Raw genomic sequence first — 17,589 nt, 5'->3', positions numbered from 1 at the left:
AATTGTCTAGTCCACTTGTAACTCATGATGACAATTAGTAATGAATACTTAAATTAGAGAATACAATGCTACACAATGTAAGAAATCAATCATAGAAAACAAATGTAGAAAAGAAGAATCCTCATTGAAAAAACAGAAATTATTAAATTAAACAAAGAGAAAAAAAAGAGAAAACTCAAGAAAAAGGCTACATAGAAACTTAAGAAAAAGAGAGAAAGAACTTAAGTAATTATTAGGGTTAGATAAATACACCCTTGATATTAGATTTGAGAATATGGTAGGAGATGTATGAAAGAAGGAATTAATGATAGATGATAAAATCCACCATCTTCTCATTTGTGCCTTGATTACAATGTATAACATTGATGAAATTGCCATGCAATCTTATGTTAAATTGAATCTATTCCATGAAAAGATAAGTGAAGGAATCCATAGAATATAACGGTAAAGAGTAGAATGATTTTACTAGTGTTTCCTTAATGAATAGAGAAAAAGCTAATATATGAATTGATCATGAAAATAATAATCAATGCACATTGATTTGTTCATAATTGAATGCATATAAATGGATCAAGTACTCAATTACACATGTGTGTCAATGTTTAGTAGGACGAACTATGGTTCTTGTGGATGATTTATTATAGCCAAACATATTATTTTCTAGAGCAGGTTTGAGGTTTTATCCCACGGGGTGTAAGATGATAGAAGACTAGAATGCTAGCACTATATTATTGACATTTCTTGAAGCAGATGGTAAACATAGTGTTAGGGGTATAAATCGGGATGTTGAGGGGTAGAATATTAAATTTTCTCATTTTATGATAAGAGTGTGGTAGGGGTTTTGAGGTTAAGAATAGGATAAGAGAGGAAGTGGAAATTGTGGGAAGAGCTCAAAACAAGCAAGATAACTTAAGGGTAAGGGTTGAGAAGGTAGCACATAATGGTAGGAGGTAAAATAATTTCATAAAGGGACATGATTATAACTTATACAAATAAAGGAATTGAGAGAGATAGTAGGAATGTGGGTTGGCTGAAAATTAGGCACGAAAATTCTAGTGAAGGAATATTGCATGTTAGGGGAAAAAAAAAGAGGTTGGCTAGAAGAAAGGGATGAAGGTATGAAAACTAAAATATAAAGAGATATGAGCGTGGATAGTATATCATATACCTTGAAATAATTCGAACCTATCAAGATGGGTGATGATACTTTTTAAGAAGTATGCAACTGAAGAGAGATAGGATTAGGTGACATAATTATGTAGGCTACAAGTTGGAGGAGAGATCTAGATGGTGGTCAATTTTGGTGAGCAACAAACTTAGCATCATCTAGTGGGAGTTCATTATCAAAGTGGTCATCTTTGTGAGATGTGTAGAATGGTACATCATGTGAGGTGGATGACAATGGAAGAAAGCTAATAAAAGACGGAAGATGAAGGAAAATACTTAGATAATTGAGGAAGGAATGGTCAAAGAAGGAAGGATAATAACTTATATATACGAATAACAAAATGATTTATCCTTATGTATTATAGGAAATTTTAGTACAAAAAATGGATTTTTTATTTTTCAATGAAAATAATTGCCAAAGACAATAATGTAGTAATTGGGATAATAATTTATATCAAGCTTCACAAAGAGGTCAAATGCCAACTTTGGCTTATTTTATTGGCATTTTGTCTCCTCAATTTACATTTTGATTTGGGTTTACTTTCAATTTTGATGTTTTTGTTTGAGTTTTGGATATTTTATTTTTGGTGTTTTTGTGTTTTTGTTCGGTTTGTAGACATTTTGGTCAATTGTGATGTTTCAGTTACTTCCTCGAGTTCATTTTAATATATAATTTATATAAAAAAAATCTTACAAAAAATAATAGTCATAAATACAAAATGCAGCTATGATCATAAGTGGAAAAACAACCAAAACCTATCTAGATTGCATAGTTAGAGAAGAAGATACAAGCCATACATTATCCATCAAATAGAAAATTACTTTGGTGTGTAGGCCTAAAAAGGGAAATGAGAAGGTGAAACAGGAAACAAAATGAGATGGAATGACAACGGAAACAAAGGAGGGAAAAGGGTAAATATAGAGGGTGGTAAATATAGATACTCTAAAGAAATAAGCAAAATGAGATGGAATGACAACGGAAACAAAGGAGGGAAAAGGGTAAATATAGAGGGTGGTAAATATAGATACTCTAAAGAAATAAGCATTTGGCTGGGTAAATATAAAGGGTGGTATCCCTTAAAATTAAATATATTTCAATGTAATAATTTGTGCATACGTTACCAGGTGCAATGGGTGGAAACCATTACGTGTAATTAGAAATATGGTAAATTTGTTGGAAAGAGAATTCTATAAAAGTTGTGAAAATGTATGATTAACTTCTTGGCTTGATAAATGTGGTGATTCTCTTTTCTTATATGTCTCTTAAGGATGCTCCTATTTTCACTCTTATGACTGTCCTATTTTGTTATGTAAAATAAAAGTTGAAATTTTTTCTTTAATAATTTTAAGATAATTTATTTTAATTTTTAATATTTTATTTAAGTATTATTTTAATTTTTTGAAAATGATTTCATCATAGTTAATTTTATTTTTATAGTATTTTTTTAATTTATTAGCAGTGTTTATTATTCACCTAATTAATATAATTAGGTCTATATTTTATTAAATTTTAATTTTAATAAATTAAAAAAAATAGTTTAACTTTTAAAAAAAATTATTTATTAACATAAATTAATTATTATTTTTATTAGTATTTGGATTTTGATATATAATTTTGATTTTGCAATTTTTTTTATTCTATTTTAATTTTTAATTTGAAATTTATTTTAATTATTTGTCTTTTTTGAAATTATAAATAACAATTAAAAGTTATTTAGAATTAATTTAATTTATAATTATTTGTCTTATTAAAATTGTAATTATTGTAGAATAATTATGTTGTGAATATAATAAAATAAGTTCAAAATTTAAGATTGAAATTGAAATTGAAATTGTGTGTGTGTGTGTGTGTGTGTGAGAGAGAGAGAGAGAGAGAGAGAGAGAGAGAGAGAGAGAGAGAGAGAGAGAGAGAGAGTTTTGATTAGTCATTTTGTGCAAGCAATCCAAGGATAATATCTGTCCCTAGGGAGTTATGGTTAGGATATCACATCATTTGATTAAGGATATGCTAATTCATCCTTAATACCTCTCTCTCTCTCTCTCTCTCACACACACACACACACACACACACACACACACACACACACACACACACACACACACACTTCATGTTTCTCCCTCCCTATCTCTATCTTTATCTTTATCTAACTATCTCTTCCCATCTCTCTCTATTACTTGTCTCTATCACCTCCTTTATCTCTCACTTTCGCTCCCTCTATCTCTATCTTCCCATCTCTCCCTCCATCTCTCTTTCATTTCATCTCTTCCTCCATTTTACCTCCCTCCTCTCTATATCCCTACCAACCTCTCTCTATGTCACTTCTTATATCTTTATCTTTTAACATCTCCATCTTTCCCCTCTCTATCCCCCAAGATACATATTTTACTCTCTATCTCTCTTTTCTAATCTTGCATCTCCCTCTTTCTCTCCCTCTCTCCCTCTCCCCCCCCCCTCTCTCTCTCTCTCTCCCTCTTTCTCTATCACTCCCTCCTATATCTCTCTACTTATCTTATCTTCTCTCCTATCTCCATTTCTTTCCCTTCCTCTCTATCTATTTATATATCACTATATATCTCTCACTCATATATACACATGTGTGCTCCCTATTTCTTCCTCCCTTTCTCTATATCTATCTCTATGTTTGTATATTTCCCCCTCTCTATCTATCTCTCTATACATAGATCCCTGCTCTCTCTCTCTCTCTCTATATATATATATATATATTTCTCTCTATCTCCTTCTCACTCTTCTCTATATCTTTCTCTACTACTCTCTCCCTAGTTCTCTATCTCTACATGTCTATTTATTTCCCTATCACTCTCCATCTCTCTATATCACTCTCTATTTCTATCTCTCCCTCTCTCTATATTGAGCTATCTCTCCCTCCCTCCCTCTATCTCTATACATATATCCCCTCTAGCTCTCCCCAACTCTCATTCCATCATTTCCTCCCTATCCCCCCCCCCCCCTCTCTCTCTCCCTCTATGTCTATATCCTTTCCTCTCCCCCTCCATCTTTAGACACATCTTTTTGTCTCTCTATCCCTCTCCCCCTCTCACTGGATATCTCCTCATATCTCTATATTTTTATCAATCTATCTCACCATCTATATCTCTATAACTCTCCATCTGCCCCTCTCTCTCTCTCTCTCTCTCTCTCTCTCTGAATATTTGTCTCCCTCTTCCTCTCTCGCTCTATCTGCACATCTACATCTTTTTCTAGACATGTCTTTCTCTATCCATCCATCTCTCTCCCTCTCTGTCTCCCTCTTCTTAGACCTCTATATCTATATCTCTTCCTCTCTATCTCTATCTTACCTCTCTATCTTTATCTCTCCCTCTATATCTATATCTTTCTTCCTCTCTATCTCTATCTTACCTCTCTATCTTTATCTCTCCCTCGACCTTTCTCCATCTCTTTATCTACATGCCTCTCTCTTCCTCTCTCACTCTATCTTTGTATCTACCTCTTTCTCTATCCATCCATCTCTCTCCTTTTCTATCTCCCTCTCCCTCTTCCTAGACCCCTATATCTATATCTCTTTTCCTCTCTATCTCTTCCTCTCTCTATATTTTTCATCTCTCTCTCTCTCTCTCTCTCTCTCTATATATATATATATATTTTCCCCTCTCCCTATATCTCTATCTCATTATCTTTGCATCTCTCTACCCTTATGTCTCTTCCTCTATATCTCTCTACATATCACTTCAAATCTCTATTTTTAGCTTTCTATCTCCCCCTCTTTTATTCTATGCCTCTCCTCTTAAGCTCTATATATTTATCTCTCCTAACTCTATTTCTCTCTCCTCTCTATATTTATCTCATATTCTCCTTCTCCCCCCCTCTCTCTCCCTCTCCCTCTCCCTCTTTATCTCCTTACACCTATCTATATCTTCCCCTATATCTCTCCCTCCCTCTCCCTATCTCCTTATTGCAAACATAACATAAGCCTATTGGTAATGGAGCCTGCAATTATCTTCTTAAATTAAAGGTTTCATTGCAATCTTGTCTTGATCCTTAGAAGTGGATGCATAGTTGATTCAAAGCTATCACTTCTCCATAGACACCTTTGTTGTATAAACAAAATACTTTCCTAAATGACCCACCGATTGATTTCATACACTAAACAAATGTATGCAAAAATATACCAAAATTTTCTCTAATTGATCTTTCACACCTCTTCGACATACTTATTGCACGATAAGATACAATTGCTAGCATTTAGATCAAATCTAATTAAAAAATATATGATTTTTAATATATTATCAATTAAAACGTTCCCCTCAAAATAACAATCTAATAATCGTAAAAAAAATGAATCATTAGCAGTATAACTACTTGTCTTGTTTTCTCATGTACAAATCCACACGTGCCTTTGCCCATGTACAAATTCACACGTGCCTCTAAAACCCCACAACATTCCTTTTGCTAAGATCCCGCCGCAAACGGTAATCCTGTTTACATCGACAAATTCACCGCCTCCCCTCCCGTCAAACCCCTGTGGAAAACAAGGGATTCTCCTTCCACTTCTCCAAGACAAAAGGGTTTTTCTATCGTAAAACTAAAAGATCAAATGCAGACCAGGAAAAAAGCCAAGTTAGCGGAATCGTCCGGAGGCAAGTAAATTCTCAGAAGTATATTGCTTATAGCTTTTATGCAATCCTACTATTCAGAATTTGGGCGCTTTGGCTTAAAGTGGGGCTACTTTACTAGGGTTTTAGGACCATATCATTTACTTATGAACTGCATGTTAGGAGAATTTGAAAGTTGTGTCTATTTACACTTGGTGATTGTATGTAGTATGCAAATTCTATTGCTGGTTTGCCTTTATATTCGTTTGAGGGAGAAATTTCCCAGTGAGATTGCAAAAAGATTATAATATATTTTTGAATTACGTAGTTGATCCACTATTACTATGTAAGATGGAAGATGCTTGGTTGAGATTGCAGCATAGAGCTCCTTTTATAGATAACTCTAGCACAGGTGTTGATGACATAGAGGCTCCACCCAAAGGCCTTTATAGATTGGGTTCCAAAAATTAGTGATTTTATTTAACTGCTAATAATTAGTGATTTTAATCTATTTGCAAAAAACTAACGATTTGAAATTAGCCGTTAGAATTTAGCGGTTTTAAGCTAGCCAATTAAAACAGCGAATTGAAATTATCTGTTAAAACTAGCTATTATGTAAAAGTTCTTAAATACTAAATTAGATGGTGCAGACTAGCTGTTGTGAATTTGTTGCTAAAAACTAGCTAATACGTATTCGTGAATCACTAAGTTACCTATTAGTTACTCCTCCTTCCTTGGTTAGGAGCTGCTCTTGAATTTGTGGATGACAAGGCTCCTTGATTGGCTCAAACTTAAGCCCTCGTCCCAATGAATGATAAATAAGATGGGGATTAAGCATGAGGATGCGATAATCCCAAATTGATTGTCGATGGTTGAAATGCAACTAGGAGGCCGCATATATGCCCCCCCCTAAAGATCTCAACATAGTCCTATGATGATGTCTTAAGGTAGATAGAAACAAGGATACCCACCTTTAACACTAAGGAGATATCCGCTAAGCAACAATGCATGCCTTCCAAACTTAGGACAAAAGATTCCTAAATAGGCTTCATTTGTTTAAGCAAGGAAGAGATAATTGCAAAAGAAATATCTTGCAACAAATGTAAAGGGATCTTTTTGAGGGATGCGTGATTGACAAAGGAGGAAGAGATCTTTGCATAAAGATACCTACCTCCAAGAGTAGAGGAGATCCTTAATAAAGATGACATCTTAGAAAGGAGAACGAGACTAAGAATACACACCTTCTCCAATGTTTAAAGAAAAGTGGATTCTTAGTGAAGGATTGCACACATTTACTAAGCAAAGATTATTCATAAAAGACAAACCATTTCAAGGAAGAATAGATCCTAAACAAGGAACACACATGTACTCTCATGAAGGATAATTTTATGACATCAAATGAAAGATGCAACTCAACAAAGGAAAAGGCAATCTTTGGAAAAGGAGACAAGGACACCAAAGATAGATCATTTATAAAAGACACACTCTTCTAAAATAAGGGAAAGATCCTCATTAGGGATACATTTTCCTACAAGAGGGATGTCCTCAATAGGGATATGCATGTCCACAATATAGAAGGGTTCATTATAAAAGATACCACTCAATGAATGGAAAGTGGGTCCCTAATAAAAGAGAAGGATTGAAAGGCTATCCTTGCCCCCCAAGCATGGAGACAAGAATAACAATTCTACTATGTTGCTACCTAAGTATAATTGCACTTGAAATTGTACCACCATGAATGACAATGAGCCCCCAATAGGTAAGCTACGAATGTCACATAGTGAGGCGCAATTTAATGGGTACTTAAATGTTATGTAAAAGGAAAATGATGAGAGTTCAACTTATTGTCATCAAGTATTTGAATGATACCAGTTACAATAAGCTGCTCAATTTTATCCGGTAAATCATGACATTCATTAGTGGAATGGCCATGGATTTGATGATACTTGTAAAAAGAAGGATTGCGTTGATTTTTTTACGATTCTTTCTTTGATTTTTTAGAGGGAGAGTAATCAAGTTGACTTTAAGAAGCTCATACTCTCTTGTTGTGATGAGAAGTTTCAAGAAGACATAAATGTATTAGACAATGGAGGAGGGGATGTCGACAATGGAGGACTTGGGAAACCTAAACCTTCTTTGAAAAAGTGTGATGTAGATTTCTCATAACTGTCAAAACTTTGTTGCAAACATCTTAAACCATGTCCATTGTATCATGTGTAGAATCAGATTCTAGAGGAGAGGGTTCATTCTTAGTGTCAAAGTCTAAGGAGTCCCCATCATCCTCAAGACATGTGTTGGAAGGAGAGGTGGGAATTGATTTAGAAGAAGTTTGGATAAATGACACACAAGGCTCCTTCAAGGCGTCGTTCTTAGATTGAGGGATCTTATACCCTTTGAAGAAGGGTGTAAAGTCTAACGTACCCCGATTCCTTGCCAAGGAAGCATCATTGATAGGAGATTGTGTTGTTGAAGGAATCATAGTATTGAAGGGAGAAATGCATCCTACTTCATCATGAACAAAATCATAAGGATTAGGATCAGCCTTGATTGTGTGAAGTTCATTGTTATATATGAATTTGATTGTGTGATGAAAGGTAGAAGGAACTGCTTTCATAGCATGAATCCACAATTTACCTAAAAGAAGGTTATAATTAAGATGGTTGGGCATGACATGAATAGTAGTAGTAAAAGTCACAGGGCCTACTTTGATAGGTAATATGACTATACCAAGTGACTCTCTAGGAACATTATCAAAACCACAAACACAAAGAGGACCGGGTTGAGTAGAAGAATTATCCCAAATTATCTTGTCTAATAAGTCAACACAACAAATGTAAGTGTTGACCCATTATCAATTAAAGTACCCCTTATGTTTTGTTTATAAATGCGAGGAGTAATCATAAGGGGATCATCTCTATTTTTTAACCTCTGTAGAAGGCAATTCATCTTGTGAGAATGTAATAGCGTTTGGTTTAGAAGAAGGATGAGGAACCACCCTTTGTAAGGCTTCTTGGATCAACTTATGGTGTGAAGGTGAAGTTTGAATCAAATCCCAAGGGGAGATCTTTCCTAAGATATCATGAGGTTTCTCAATAAGATTAGGTTCCTTATCAAGATGTTTCTTAGGATGAGGGGGGGAAGAAAGGGAAGTGAGAAGAACATTGGGATCTTTCTTTTTGACACAAACATTAAATGTGAGATGTATTTTAGAACCATATTTTTGTTCTAGTTGTCTTTCCATATCACCTCTTTCACATATGTGTTTTGCAACTTTCAGGATAGTGGGAGGTTTTTTAGGCTTAAGCTTCTCATAACTAGAAACATGAATGGCATTGACTTGATTAAGCTATTTGCTTTCCAAGGATACATATTTAGAAGGGAGAGCATCAAGGAAATTGCTAATAATTTCATCCTCTTGCTCCAAATGATCCTCATAGGGGAGGTACATTTTAGGATAAACATCAAAATCTTCAAAGATTCATCCTTAAGGAAGGAGATCTTTGAAAGAAGTGCTCATAACCTCTTCTTGCACCAATGTGCCCTCATTGATAGGACCAAATTTAGGAGAGGGTAAATCAATGTCCATCAACACTTCTTCTCTAGGAGAGGTACCGTGTATGGAAGGTAAAGCAACATTAAGGAAGGTGGTTATGATATCATCCTTTTCCTCTAGGATATCCTTATGGGAGAGACATAGTTTAGGAGAAAGATCAACATCAATTTTCAAAACTTCATTTGTAAGAAGAGTTAGAAAAGAAGTGTTAATAGTCTTTTCTTGCACCAAATTATCCTCATGAACAAGAGAAGATTTAGGAGAGGAATTATAATGGTTTATTAGGACCTTGTCTCTAGATTGTAAATTTTGATAAAGAGGATCGTCAACCACATCAATTTCTTTTATTGCAGAAGCTTCTTCATAAGTAGGATTGATAGAAGGCAAAGGTTCATAAGCGGATTGTCATGCATGATAATATCCTTGTGAGTTTTTGGAGATTTAGAGGTAATGGTGAAGTCATCAAGAGTTTCATCCATCATCTCAAGGCCATCACGACTAAATGGCTTATAGATAATGTTGATTAACCTTTGGCAAAAGGATGGTTTAAAAGGTGAGGGCATAGGATAATGGAAACCATCAAGAGCCTCCTCAAGTTCTTCTTTACTTTATACCAAAGTTCCCAGACGGGGACTCGGCTCAGACTCGGCAAGGCAGACTCAACTCGTGACTTGGCAAAATAAAAAAACCCTTGAAATTTAGAGATTTTTAACAATTTAAAACTTGTTTCATGCACCCATTATTGAATAAAGGTTAAAGACACTATAACATCAGCAAATAGAAGCTAATTTGATCACATACATAAACATGCATCCATCACATGCATAGAAATGTAAATTGTAGCTGAAGGAAATAGAAAACATAGATATATAGAGTTATTAATGTTGTCAAATGTATATAAAATCCATGACATCAAATGTTCTCAAACATACATGTAACTGTAAATAAAAACAAGTCTATGGCTTAGGCTCTAGCTCATCCTCAGCCTTAGCCTCAGAGTAGTCTATTAGCCTCCTACAAAGGCGTCTAAGGTAGGTCCTGGATAACTGAGTAGCCATAGTCTCCGCCTGTGAGGTGCCACAATGATCAACATCAGCTGTGCTTGTGCCGGATCGTGCTCTATCCTCCTCTGCCATAGTCACAGCCTCAGCCTCTCTGTTTGCCTGGTCAACCCACTCATGGTACTCCTCTGTGAAGATGAGATCGATAGACTCAGTGATCCACTCAGACTCTGGATTGATCTCCGCTAGAGTGATCGGAGAGGAGTCAGTGTCCAAAATCTGTCTGGTCCTAAGACGGAGGTTGTAATGAACAAAAACAAGATCATTCAACCTCTGCACAAACAATCTATTACGCCTCTTCGAGTGGATGTGCTTGAACATGGACCAATTGCGCTCACATCCAGAAGCGCTGCATGGCTGACTCAAAATATGGATGGCAATTTTTTGAAGGTTTGGGGTTGAGGGCCCAAAGATTTGCCACCATCTATCTGAAATAACGAAAAGAAAAAAAAATTAGTCTCATTTCCAACTTTAAGGCTAGATTATAAAATAAAAATTTAAAATGCATAAGCCATAAACTTAAGAATCTTAAGTTTACATATATTTCTACCTGGCTGCAATTGTGTCCGAGCCATAAACTTAAGAATCTGAAGTTTACTAAAAAAAAAAAACTTTCAAGATTTGGAAAGTTAACTTTTAAACTAAAAAAATTTAACAAACAAATGAAAAAATCCATTAACATACCAAAAAAAACCAACAAAATCTATAAAGTTTAACACTTACCTCTTTCAAATGAGTTGAGAAGTCTTGCTATGGACTCCTTGATGCTCTCAATGCAAGCCTATGGCCTCCTTAATGTGATTTGTGGTCTCCTTGATGCTCTTCTTCCCTGCTGGTTGCAAACCTATGGCCTCTTGTTTTCCTTCCTCTCTCTCACTTTTCCTCTTTTCTTCTCACAACTAGCAATTATAAGATCTTTTAGGGTTAAATGAAAAAGAAATACAAAAAAAAATTGTCAAAAAACTCATTTTTTTTGTTTTTTGCAAGTCAAAACGTGACCTGTTGCGGCACGAGTCTTGGAGCTCGGACTCGGCGAGTTTGTCCATAACTTGCCTAACTCGCGAGTCATGCGAAAAACTCGCCGAGTTTGAGTCACGAGCTACCAAAACTTGCTGAGCTTCACTCGACTCGCCAACTCAAGAAACTCGCCTGACTTGCGGCGTTTTGATACTTTGCTATATACTTCTTCAAAAGGATAGTCATCATAAGCAAATGGATTATCAAATGCACGATAGTCTTGTAAAGAGTAATCTGACGTTTTTGAAAAGAAATTGCAATGAAATGATTTAATGTAATAAAACACACAAAATGCATAAAACAAGATTTTTTTGTATTTTAAAATAAAATAAAATTATGAAATCAATGTATCTAATTCTGAAAATTAGATCTAAAACTCTAAATTAGAAATATGCAAGTGTAAGAAGAGTTAGGCTCACCAAAATGTAATGGATGAAAATGGAATTTGGCAGTATTAGTAGGACCTAACTGCACTTTCATTCAAACATTGGAATACGAAAGCACCTAGAGGAGTGATCGTCTTTGACTAACTCTTATGAAAGAGAGCCAAGGGATACTTTTAGGGTTTTTGTTCCTTCGCTGCTATGGAAATGGATATGACAGGGATAGGAGAATGTAGAATTGAAATGAAGAAACAAAGACAAGTGACTAAACAAGTACTGGAACACTCTACTAAACAAGTACTGGAACACTCTAATAGATAACTGAATTGAGATGGTAAACATAGATCTGAGAATGGGATTTTGGTGTGCACCTGTAATCAAAATCTGAGCTTGAATTAATAGGACTAAGGTAGTGTACGTCTTGGTCTGAGAAACTGTGATAAGCTGCAAACTGGGAATCTGGTTTCTAAGACTTTTTGAGCACTGTCTGGGAAATTTGGAGCAGAACACAGAGGACCAGGGTGTGGAGTGCCCTGGTCCTGGAGGATAGGGGCATGGGGCACCTTGGTCCTTGAAAACCAGGATCAATTTCTATCAACGGATCTACACCTATTTTTTGAGACTTTCCAGAAATTGCCTGCTTCGACGGAAACCTATAACTGCACACAAGAGGAAAGAAAGTGGGTTGTGGATAGGGGTTTGCCTTTAGGTCAAACCCTAGGTTTGGAATTAACCTTAATAGAAATAGAAATTGAACTTGAACTGAATTGGAAAAGCTTGCCTTTTGAGGGCAAGGCTAAATTGCTTGAATGTAGATGATTATACCTTCAATAGGTGATGCAATGCTCTTAGGATAAGTCTTTCATGTGTTGTTGCAATAACATGATAAATCACATAAAATCCATTATGAAATCATAATTGAAACATAATATGAAGATGCCTTGATGTAATTTGCTGCTCGTTGAATCGGGTCTGCTCTCGAGGAAGAATAATTGCTTTTGAATTGATGATAATGCTCGCATAAGATAGGATGATTGAAATGAATTGAGGAGGATGCCTTATGTAGGGAATTAAAATCATCATTAGGCCGACTTAGATTTGATATTTTTTTGCATGGAGCGGGGTTTGAATTAGATAGGACCACCAAATTATCCTCCCGAAATTTGGAGAAAAAAGTGCCGGACCATGGTGAATCCTAGTGCCCTGGTCCTATCAACTTTTTTCCAAATTTCTATGGATGCAAGATAACGGGGATCTAATGCCAAATTTAGCTTGGTGGCTCAAACCATAATGCCTAGGCATGCAAAATATGCTTTGAGAGCTGAAATTAGGGTAAGATTAGGGATAAATAAGGATAAAATAATAAAGGGCACACCTAGAATTAAGGGCCTAAATAAGAGTGTGATGATTTAATAAAGTGAAATAAGATCCATGATTTGAATTAAATATTAATTAATTACAATAAAGGTCTCATAATGCATAGAAGAAAGGGAAATACTAAAATAGGTGCTAGGAGAGTGTGAAATTGGACACACTAATAATAGTGTTTACTTTACGACGGTACAATATTCTTCTCGAGATTGTTTGATTGTTGGATTGAGTGCAATAGACCCCACTTCTTAACTTAGGCCATAAAATGCTTAAAGAGCAAATCTCAAACATGTAGATTACCATGGAAAGAGGACAACAAGAATTGTGATATTTGACAGAGGAATTAGAACAATTGAAAATAATAAAAAATAAGAAACTGGAAATGATGAAGGGAGATGACGCAACGCCAATAAAGGAGATTCAATTAGCATTAGCAGACACAAAAAGAAGATAAAATCAGCCAAGAGATCGAATAGAAGAGGCCAAATCATGGTTACAAGTTGTAAGTGGTTCATCAAACAAGCAAGAAGAAATCATAGAAAAACAAATCAAAATACAAATAAGGAAAGAAAAAGATAAGCAAGGCAAGGCTGCAAATATCATTTCAAAGGTTTGAGGGACTTTGTAATATCCCTAACAATTATTTTTTGATTTTTAGTAGTTTTACACACAAGCAATCACCTATTAGGGCTATAATAAGAAACCCAAATCCAGCAAGAAGGAACCCTACACCTTTTGTTCACCAAGAGCCCAAACTGGAAGGGTGAGAGCATACGGTGGCAGGGGATCGTTAAATACAACTTCAATGAATACTTATTACAATAACGGGTGGCAAGCCGACCCCTTCCGCTTATACAGCGGGTATTGAAGAAAATTAAGATCACTTGGCGGTAAACCAGCCAAAGACAATACAAACCATAGTTGGACTACTCGCGACTTGGCTCGATTCGCCAAGCCCTTGGGAAAAAAACTCAGGGAAAACTCAGGAAAAGCTCGGCGAAAAACTCGGCAACTTAAAAACACGCTTAAACTTAGTAAAAAATGCTTTTTTTTTGCAAAATTTAATGAGAAGATGCATCCAATGAGTCAATAAATGATAACACAAAAGAAACTAGCTGATTCTAGATATATTTAAATGCAAAGTGTCTACAAAATCGCATCCTCATGAGGAATGCTGATGGCTGGAAGCTTGAAAGCAAATTAGTAAATAGTTTTTGTAAAAACAAAAGCTAATACATCATTACAAATTACAATTACAACTTCCTCTTCTCAGCTCTAGCAAAAACTTGGGGAGAGGTAGAACTAGAGGGTCTAGTCGTATAAGTCTGCTGTGGGCGTGACTGTGCCTCCTCGCTCAATATGGCTAACTGAGACTCATCCTCCATCCTGAATGAAGCTATGTCTCCACCTGCTTCTGGCACTGACAATGAATCCTCATCCTCATCCTCTTCCTCCTCAATTTCATCCAGCCTAAAACCAAATCCAGCCCCCTCCTCCATAGCCTGCCTCTCCAAATCAGTGATGTCAGTGTCGGAAAACAATGGAAGCTGCTCCTGTGATGTCCAATCACTGTAAGGATCTATATCATCCAAGTCAATTGGACCACCTTCTAGTTCCTCTACCTTCCTTACGCACAATTGAAGATTATATTGCACGTAGACAAGGTCATTGAGCTGTTTCTGTGCTAACTTGCTCCTCTTCTTCATGTGGATTGCTTCAAACAAGCTCCAATTGCGCTCACAATTGGATGAACTGCAAGGCTGACATAAGACTCCGAGGGCAAATTTTTGAGATGTGGGGTGTTTCCACCCCAATTTTGCCACCAAGCATCTGCAAAATAAATAAAATGGAAAAGTTAGAAAGCAAAGAGAAAAGAGAAAACATAATTTATCAATCATTTTAGACCCCAAAATCCAAATGGCAAATGTTATACCTGGGGTTTGAGTGGTTCTTCCTCTCCTAGCTAGCTCTCAAGAGAATAGCTTACCCCTTCCCCCCTCATAATTTTGGAGCTCACTCACAATGAGGTCTCTCTCCTCAACATTGGGTACCATCCTCTCAATGCATGTACTCAAGCCCTCCATGACTTCTCCATTCGAATCTGAGTAAGAACCCCCGAACCTAAAATGAGGGTTGAGGAAGTACCCTGTTGCATGAATGGGTTGGTGGAGCTGATTGTTCCACCTCCTATCAACAATTTCCCAAATGGGATCAAATTTGAGTCTATCCCCCTTGTAGTAATTTTTGATAGACTCCTTGGCCCTATCCATGGCCTCATAAAGATATCCTATTGGGGTTTCATCCCCATCGACCAAGCGAAGAACTCAAACCAAGGGCTCTGACACCTACAATTGAATACAAATTACAAAAAGTTTAAATAATGAAGTTACAAATTAGTAATGAGAGACTTGAATCAAGAATAACTAAAATTTAAAAATTAAAGTTTTGAAGTAACAACCTTCACAATCTCTGCAGCCTTTTGTGCAAATTGGCTGTCGAAGACTATGCATGTGACAACCTCTCCTTCAGGCTTCTTTGAATAAGGTGAGTTAAGCCATTCTCCACTCACAAACATTTGTTTCAAAGAAGTTAGTGCAGCAAGAAGGCTTTGCAACGTCAAAAAAATCGTTGCAAACCTTGTGACACCAGCTCTCACAAAATCTTTCCCTTGGGTGTGCTGTCTCATCAAATTTAGGACCCAAGGGTGATTGTAAATATATTTGGTGATCCTCCTTGCATCTTCCACAACTGGAGTCACCCACTCAAGTTTTCCTATGTCCTCCAAAAGAAGGTCAAGGACATGTGCTGCACAAGGTGTCCAAAAAAGAGTGGGGTGCCTCTCTTGGAGGATTCTTCCTGCAAAAGAAGAATTTATTCTTAAGAAATATGCAACCAAGTAAAACAAAGCCACAACAAATGAAAATATTGCTAATGCCTAAAGGTGATAATTTAAAAGGATTCTACCTGCTGACACATATGCTGCTGCATTATCTGTGATGATTTGCACCACATTCTCTACCCCCACCTCCATGATGGCATGCTCCAACATTCCAGCCAATGTTTCTGCATTTTTCACCTTGCTGGAGGCATCAACAGATTTCAAGAACACTACATTCTCCTTGCAAGAAACCAAAAAATTGATGATGGTGCGGTTCTTGCCATCTGTCCACCCATCAGAAAGAATGGTGCAGCCATAATTTGCCCATTCAATTTTTTGATCCTCCATCACTTCTCTTGCCCTACCAACTGCATTTGTGAGCAACTTGTAAGTTCAAAGTGAAATTAGGTCTTAGTACACAATTTTGATTTAATAAACAAGAAATCTAAAAAATAATTAAAAATGAAATCAAGTGGACTATGTGGTAATTTACTAACCTCCCACTCAAATCCTTGCGAGAAGGGGCCTTGTACCCCTTTCTTGAAACTGTCATAGCAGTCACCAAATTCAGCCAATAAGGATTGTCCGCCACATTGAATGCAACATTGTTGAAGTACCAAAAATCAGCTACTGCAATGTCGGTTTTCTTATGTACCTCCTTATTCCATCCAGTGGCCTCTAATGATGGTTGTGCTCTAGGTGTGTTCATGGGCACAAAATAATCACCTATGGACCTTGATCGTGATGATGGAAGTGGAACAGTGCCAGGTACTCTACTAGAGGAAGCATAAACAATGGGCGAGGTGGTGGTGGGTTTGCGGATACGTGGGCCACGCCGAGAGCCTACTATGCCCTCAAGTGCTTCTTGTTCCTCTTCAATGTCAACAGAAACACCTTGAGATTCAGCTATGGCTGATCTCATGGCTAGCTTTGGCCTCTCCCTTTGCAATTTCTTCTGTTCCCCAGTTGCAAGTAGGGCATTCATTTGTCTTTTTATTTCTTCATTGGTCCTAGGGCATGGTCTAGCATCATGCCTATCTATTCCTGCAAGGTGGTATTTGAGGCGGTTAAATCCTTTCTAAGGGGAGGGGAAGAGCACAGGGGACAAGGGACATGGTCTTAGATTAGGAGGTCATGTGAATTTATCAATTGCAGCGAAGGGTGAAAATGGCAAGGTGTTCCTAATATAATTTGTAGTCAATTTTTTAAGGAAATTGCAAGGGTTCATTTGAAAATTCCAATGGTCAAGGTTTTGGCGTTGCCATTTTCTCTCTGTAGAAGGGCAATTTTTCGCAATTTTTCGTTTAAAAAATCGTGTCTATTTTCATTTAAAAATTGCGGGTTAATTTCAAAAAATAAAATCACACCATTTCAGAATTGCAGCTGCATCAGATTTTTTGTTTGCAAATTGAATTTTTTTCTTTGCAAGAAAATCAGGTGACTGTAAAAATCACAGCATGATAAAAAATCACTTTGGGGTTGGATTCCTAAGCAGTAGCTAGGGTTTGGGGTCAGGCAACTAGGGCATAAAAATGTCCCTATCGTAAATCTAGGCTTTTATGACTAGTTTTGTGCTAGGACTAGGTC

General features: G+C 36.4%; 1 protein-coding gene across 2 annotated transcripts in view; it reads left to right on the top strand.

Moving 5' to 3' along the window:
• The first annotated feature begins 5,585 nt into the window (after nucleotides 1–5,585).
• Nucleotides 5,586–17,589, top strand: part of LOC131048442 (DNA repair protein RAD4) — a 200,108-nt gene continuing 188,104 nt past the window's right edge. The window contains exon 1 of one of the 2 annotated variants that reach the window (XM_057982396.2): nucleotides 5,586–5,784. In XM_057982396.2, coding sequence (XP_057838379.2) covers nucleotides 5,742–5,784 — 43 coding nt within the window. In that variant the 5' untranslated portion in view covers nucleotides 5,586–5,741. The remainder of the gene's footprint in view (nucleotides 5,785–17,589) is intronic. The other variant, XM_057982395.2, reaches the window with a different exon arrangement.

Source organism: Cryptomeria japonica, chromosome 8 (genome assembly GCF_030272615.1).
Source record: "Cryptomeria japonica chromosome 8, Sugi_1.0, whole genome shotgun sequence".
NCBI lineage: Eukaryota > Viridiplantae > Streptophyta > Pinopsida > Cupressales > Cupressaceae > Cryptomeria > Cryptomeria japonica.
The sequence above is the reverse complement of the archived record's forward strand: the minus strand, read 5'-3'. Positions and strand labels throughout refer to the sequence as shown.